This window comes from Protomyctophum bolini, assembly GCF_963924005.1.
Source record: "Protomyctophum bolini genome assembly, chromosome: 6".
Taxonomy (NCBI): Eukaryota; Metazoa; Chordata; class Actinopteri; order Myctophiformes; family Myctophidae; genus Protomyctophum; species Protomyctophum bolini.
Genome location: NC_137867.1, coordinates 6,247,124 through 6,254,623, shown reverse-complemented (window position 1 = coordinate 6,254,623; position 7,500 = coordinate 6,247,124). Strand labels below are relative to the sequence as shown.

Genomic DNA, 7,500 nt, shown 5'->3' with positions numbered 1-7,500 from the left:
ACCCGTCGAAGAAAACTAATTCCGGCCGCTTGTATTCGCAACCTTATTCTTTCGGTCATCATGACCCACACTTCATGACCATAGGTGAGATAGGAACGAAGATTGCTCGGTAGACAGAAAGCCTTGCCTTCTGGCTCAACTCCTGCATTATGTGCAAATTCAAAACATGTGGTACGCATGGGTTGCGTTATATATTATATTATATATATAAAATATTATATATAATATTCAACAAGCGCTTCCAAACTCCAAACTCTAACACAAAAATCACATGCAAGGAATTTAGTAGCTCATAAAACATTTTTATGAAACAAACACTTTCAGATAGAAAGAGGATTATTCAAGCTTTTCGTACAGCTGCAAGGTTGAATGTGGTGAGTTTGACATTGTTTAATACAATTAGATAGGATTTTTCTGTTTGGATGGGAAGTTGCACCTAGTTAGCACCTTGCCTGCAAGATGGCCGCAGTCTGAACAACGTCAATAGCACGGCTTCCCCAACTGTTACTGAACCAACACTCTATAGGAGGGGTTCCCCAACTGTTACTGAACCAACACTCTATGGGGTTTCCCAACTGTTACTGAACAAACACTCTATGGGGTTCCCCAACTGTTACTGAACCAACACTCTATGGGGTTCCCCAACTGTTACTGAACCAACACTCTATAGGAGGGGTTCCCCAACTGTTACTGAACCAACACTCTATGGGGTTCCCCAACTGTTACTGAACCAACACTATAGGAGGGGTTCCCCAACTGTTACTGAACCAACACTCTATGGGGTTACCCAACTGTTACTGAACCAACACTCTATGGGGTTCCCCAACTGTTACTGAACCAACACTCTATGGGGTTCCCCAACTGTTACTGAACCAACACTATAGGAGGGGTTCCCCAACTGTTACTGAACCAACACTCTATGGGGTTCCCCAACTGTTACTGAACCAACACTATAGGAGGGGTTCCCCAACTGTTACTGAACCAACACTCTATGGGGTTCCCCAACTGTTACTGAACCAACACTCTATGGGGTTCCCCAACTGTTACTGAACCAACACTCTATAGGAGGGGTTCCCCAACTGTTACTGAACCAACACTCTATGGGGTTACCCAACTGTTACTGAACCAACACTCTATGGGGTTCCCCAACTGTTACTGAACCAACACTCTATGGGGTTCCCCAACTGTTACTGTATCAACACTCTATGGGGTTCCCCAACTGTTACTGAACCAACACTCTATGGGGTTCCCCAACTGTTACTGAACCAACACTCTATGGGGTTCCCCAACTGTTACTGAACCAACACTCTATGGGGTTCCCCAACTGTTACTGAACCAACACTCTATGGGGTTCCCCAACTGTTACTGAACCAACAGTCTATGGGAGGGGTTCCCCAACTGTTACTGAACCAACACTCTATGGGGTTCCCCAACTGTTACTGTATCAACACTCTATAGGAGGGGTTCCCCAACTGGTCTCCCGAGCACACAAGCGTAAATTACGAATTTCTAAAATAGTGAAAATAGCTGCTCGCAATCTCGCATGTCACACTGTGACATGCTGTGAGCTTGTATATCTGCTATTTTCATTAACTAGCCCTTACCCGTTGTGAGATATTTCCCCCCCCCCCCCCCTGTGGCCGTGGGGGGTGCTGCGCCCGGTGCGTTTTTAATTCACTAATAAATTCATTAATAATCATTAATGTGTCAAATAAAAAAAAGGGCTTCGTTACGCCTTCCATATTCATATGGTGAATGCCTGTGGGAGCGATTGGTGCAGGCAATGAGGAGCTACGGCGGTGTTTCTGACAGACAGACACACAGACAGACATTGTTAGAATTATAGTATGATAGTATGATAGTGTGTATATATATATATATATATATACACTTCAAGGTGGCAAATGCAAGGAAGTGGATTATTTGTAAAATTATTTTCGTTTTCAAAGAAGAGAAGGGAGGGGGGAAAAAAGAAAGGAAAAAAGTAAAGTGAGTGACTAATATGTAAATGACGGGGGACTTTGATGTCCCATGAAGTCTGTCTGGCATCTTTGAACATGAGGAATGCTTTAAGCCCATTTCCCTTCTCCTCTGTCCAAGCGGAGCTGCTGCAGCCTGGGGGAGGGGGGGGGGGGGAGAGACAAACAGCCCCCATCATCTTTCAAAGCTCTTTACGCCTTTAATTTGTTTAGACAAACAGCCGAAACATGCCGGGGCCAAGCGCTGAGATGAACCCAGGGTCCCCGAGCAGGTTCCTATACTTCCTGCCCCCTAACTATACTATACAAGAGACCACTAGCTCTGGGGAAGAACCAAAACAAACGCTAACCTGGCCTGCACTGCCGGGAATACAGACAATTAAAGGGCCCAACACCGTGTGTGTGTGTGTGTGTGTGTGTGTGTGTGTGTGTGTGTGTGTGTGTGTGTGTGTGTGTGTGTGTGTGTGTGTGTGTGTGTGTGTGTGTGTGTGTGTGTGTGTCTGTGTGTGTTGTACATGTGCATGCGTGCATACGTGCGTGTGTTCGTGTGCACGTGTGTGTGTTTGTTTAAATGTCCCCACAAGTATAGCCGATTTTGAGAAATGGACATAATAGTCCTCATAAATAAATGGTTATTTTATTGTTAAAATACGTTTTTGAGAATTGGACTTACAATTAGGAAATTATTCAGTTTGGAATTGTTGCATAATTTAGATTTTCTTTTCTTTTTTAATTATTATTTTTGTACACAAATCGCTTCTGGGGGTCCCTGGCACAATATTTCAGATGGGGGGGTCCACAGCCACATTTGCCAATTTGGGGGTCCTTGACATGAAAAAGTTGAAGCACTACTGCTTTTGCTCAGGTCTTAAATGGCTAATAAACAAGCTCCCTGTGTGTCAAAATAATAGTCATTATTGGTGGAGGATTCTGTGACAACATACAGTATAGGGAGATGTTTTGACTAAAACGTAACCATCATGGCCTCAGATCATGGCCTCAGACGGATGGCCGGCATCTCCCTTAGAGATATAGGGTGAGTTCAGTCACGCGAGAGAAACTCGTAGTAGAGGCGCTGTTTCTTCGCATGGAAAGGAGCCAGCTTCTATGGTTCGGGCATCTGGTTAGGATGCCTCTCGAGCGTCTCCCTATAGGGAGGTCCTCGATTCACATCCCACTGGAAGGAGTCCAAGGACCAGATGGAGGGATTACATCTCCACACTGGCCTTGGTAACGCCTCGGGATCCCCCAGCAGGAGGTTACTAATGTTGCTCTGGAGAGGGAAGTCGGGAGCTCTCTGGTGGAGATGTTGCCTCCGTGACCTCACTACGGATAAGCGGTTAAAGATGGATGGATGGTAAACCATCATTGTGAGATACTTGACAAGACTCCATCTTGGCCCGTAGCACTTGCCCCAGCCCAACGACCTTACAGGCGAATTTATCTAATTTAGGTAGCTTCTTTTTGCATTACATAGCACTATACACTATATGCATACAGTAGTTTCATTATAGATAGATATATTCCAGTTATGTTCGTAGCTTACGTATGATTCATGGTAACTATTCTTTATGTATGCTGTATCGTCATGCTTTGTTCTTGCTTAATGTAAATCACGCTGGATTAAGAGCATCTGCTAAATGCCTAAAATGTAAATTTTACTTGTGTTGCTTAGCTGTAGGTGCCAGTGTTAATCAATGTCATCGACGATTATATAACCGATAACCGATCAATTTGGGTTTTTTTATGTAAAAAATAACAAAATCTAAAGGCATTGTGAAGGAGAGGTCCTTCTACATGAGCAAACTGGTGCCCATGGCAATGGAATGCATTGAAGTCAACGACAAGTGTATGAATAAACACCCATTTTTGAATTATTGCAACCATTGTCAAATAATCCGTTCAAGTAAATAAAATATGACAAATCACACGTTGTTTAGACTGATTTGCTTTCTGAGTTTTACAATGTGCGCGCCGTCATTTTATTTTGATGCTTTATTTTGATGCTTTACTTTCCCAAAAAGCTGTCGTAACCAGACGCAGGGACAGCATCCACTGCCTGTATCTATTACAGTAACATAATGGCTAGCCTATAATTTATTGCCTTAACAGGTCAGCTGAGACCCGTTATGAAAGATTAATCTGAAGTACCCATTGTTGTGCAGTAGGCTACCCTTTGTTAGTTATTCTGAAGGACATGTTCAAACGCAGCAGGTTATTGAGAAACCAGCATGCTGGCTGCATGTGCTCAATGCACCAAAATGTTGGTAATTAATGTATCTGTGCAAGCCGACCCTGTTATATACAAGGTGTATATTACTCGTTCAAATGAAGATTATTAATTCATTATTAAAGATAGATCGCTATGTGTCATTTTGATTCGACTTGCCCTAAAACGTGTGCCCGATCCTAAATCAGAAGTTTGACAGACAGACATACAAACTCCATCAACAGTGCCCAGCAGTCCAGCAGTAAACAGACACAATTTAATGTTCAGGTTAGGATATCGGTTGTGTCCAATCAGGAGCGAGGAACTCCACAGAGATCATTTATCAGCATCAATTTGACAGTGTTCCAGAATTAAGCAATAAGCCACGAGAGGTCTCAGCTTACCGGGTATTTTACACTGGCTGCGGGGTAGAAGACCCGAGGCGCACCTCGAGTGGCTTATTGCTTTTCTAAAACGGTTACAAACCTATAGCAATATTAACCTAATAAAACTATTGAATTCACAAAAGTAGCTACATAACTTCCTTGTTGTGCTCGGCAAGTAAGGCTATGTGACGAGAGAATAGCGCTTGATGTTTTTACGGGGCTGCCTGGAGCCACACATTCACAGTCATATGAGCCGGGCGGTGCTTAGACGCCCGCACGGCATGTGTTTGTAAATCAATCAAGCGCTCCCCTTCCCCAATTCAGCTACAAGGCTGCAAGATGATACAAAGTGATTGAAGGAGTGGGTTATCGGTGAAATTTACACCGGTCACGTGGCGGTAACCAGCCAATCAGAATGAAGTATTGGGACTATACCCGTTTTAGAACCTGCTATTTGCCACCCTAAAAGCCAGCTCGATGATTAGTTTGGCTTCTCTCCTTCCTTGTACCAATCCCTCATACCCCTGTATCTAGATGCCATGCGTATAGATATGAGAGGAACACTCTGGCTGCTGATGACGGTGGTTGACTCAAACTCAAACTTTGTATTTAGATCAAATTAAAGGCTTCGCCGGTCGCCCTCCAATGTGCACTTAAATTGCAGTGTGCGTCAGTGGCGGCCTGGCGGGGCCGGGGCCCGGGGCCGCCTGGAGGACCCACTCACGCCGCCCTCCTGCTGATGTGGTCGTACACGAGCACGTGCTCGTACAGCGCTGACTGCAGGGGCGTCCTGCTGGAGCTGTCGCCAGGTGCCGCCTAAAGAAATGGCCCCGTAAAAGAAAGACAGAAAGAAAGAAAGGAAAAAAATAACAGGACAAAATGTTTGGCAGGTGTCGGGTTTTAAAGGAGAAATCCACACCATGTACCCTGAATCGGCCTATAATCCTGTCCCAACATACATGAATTGTTTCATAGTATATGTTCTCCATTTTCACCACCCAATGGTATGGACAAAGTACGGTATATAGCCTACTCAATCACAGTACTTGAGTCTGTCTGCATGCAGTGCTTCCCAAACTTTTCAGATCGAGACCCAAAGGAGAGGTTAGACGTTTGGCATGGGACCCGAACTAGTGAAAATAGCAGATCTACAAGCGCACAACGTGTCGCGTCACGCCGCGTTGCGAGCTTGTAGATCGGCTTTTTGCGAGCTTGTAGAGCAGCTATTTTCAGGACTTATATTTTTAATCTTTGAATTTCATAGATAGATTTGTTTGTTTGTTTTAAATTGTATACAATTATCTTACTTAATCTGTGGTCCGTGACCTATGAATGAATTGCATAGACTAGCGTGACAGGTAAAGAGTTCATATGATAACGTCCAAGATGGCAGGATACATATTCAGTGAGACACGAGAGTGAAACCTGAGATCTAAATCAGTGGTTCTCAAAGTTAGGTTAGTCTATATTCTGATAGTAAAGATTGCTATACAGTGTTCAATAGCAAAGGTCTCCCCATCCCTCTAGTTAGTAAACAGAAAATATATTTTCAGGCGGGTCACCAATTTCATCGAATCAGGAAAGATTGGATGAAAAGTGTTTGATATACCGAGCTGAAAATGTGTTTGCCGTTTACTACAGAGCTGGAGAGATGCTCCCCACCCACTGTTGCTGAACAAGCACTCTCTAACAATAACAATGATTGGAATATAGAACTATTTAACACTTAAGCTGTAAAATCCCCTCCGATATATTGGTAATTAAGCAAATTGCTAATAAAAAAAGTCTTATTAAAGGGGATGTTAAGTGCTAATTTGACGTTTAATGTAATTACCAGGGCTCAGAAAAAGGCTTTGGGGGCCTTGAGCCCATAACCCTGAATGGCAAAGTCCAAAACGAGCCCCCCCCCACTTCAGATGTGAAGCCCACAGCACAGCTGGGAGTGTTTATTTTTGGTCTCATAAGTGTGTCAAAAGTGTCGAGTGGGAGTCGACACCTAGCCAGCAATTACGTTCAATTTACACTTTTACCTCAAACACACGTCTTCTAAATAAGTCCACGGAGTCTTCCTATACGGTATAAGTTCAAAAGAATGTCCGCAAAAAATAGAGTAATAAACAGAAAGAAATTAAGCTATAAGGAAGAAATGAAAACTTCACTGAAGCTCTAAGTTCAGGAAGTACACAGGGTGCAAAAAAAAAAAAGAAAAAAAGAAAGAAAGGCGAGCAATACATGAATTTCATTGGCTATCGCCTAATCGCCTGCTATCGCCAGACGATGTCGCCCAAAGGATAAATTATTTTCATATTTTCGGGCGACGTTCCTCTGCCCACTTTTTGACCAATGCCTGTCATCACCTGCTATCGCCAGTAGTTCCCGGGGTCCCATTGATAAATAATGCAGTTCTGGAAAATTCGTCTGTTAAAACGCCCGCTGTTACAATGCATCGCAACGTGACGCTTAGAGATTGGCCACGCAATTTACGTGCCAATGTCCTATTAAATAATTCCATTCAAATGATTCAAACTCAAACTCTTGTCAGATTAGATTAATATTTTTATTTAAAAAATTGGAACAAGAGACTGAACAGCTTTTAGGGAAATCATATCATTGGGCCGTGCCGGACCGCAGTGCTTGAGGAGCTTGAGGTGGGTTTGAAATTGGGTTCGAAGCTGACCTTGAAGCTGAGCTTAAAGCAGAGTTTGAAACTGAGCTCAAAGCAGAGTTTGAAACTGAGCTTTAAAGCAGAGTTTGAAACTGAGCTTTAAAGCAGAGTTTGAAACTGAGCTTGAAACAGAGCTTGAAGCCGAGCTTGAAACTGGGTTCCGGGGCCTCTAGCACGGTCGGTTTGCTGCGTCTGGCTTCCTGTGTTTTTAATAGACGGCCTGGGCCCGGCCGGGGCGGGGTGGCGCTCGACCACAGCAAG

At 43.7% G+C, this 7,500-nt stretch overlaps 1 protein-coding gene across 1 annotated transcript in view; it reads right to left on the bottom strand.

The window, feature by feature from the left end:
* Positions 1 to 4,749: 4,749 nt before the first annotated feature.
* The window catches only part of cfap299 (cilia and flagella associated protein 299), a 117,477-nt gene continuing 114,726 nt past the window's right edge, over positions 4,750 to 7,500 (bottom strand). The window contains exon 6 of the mRNA XM_080765060.1: positions 4,750 to 5,390. Coding sequence (XP_080621186.1) covers positions 5,295 to 5,390 — 96 coding nt within the window. The 3' untranslated portion in view covers positions 4,750 to 5,294. The remainder of the gene's footprint in view (positions 5,391 to 7,500) is intronic.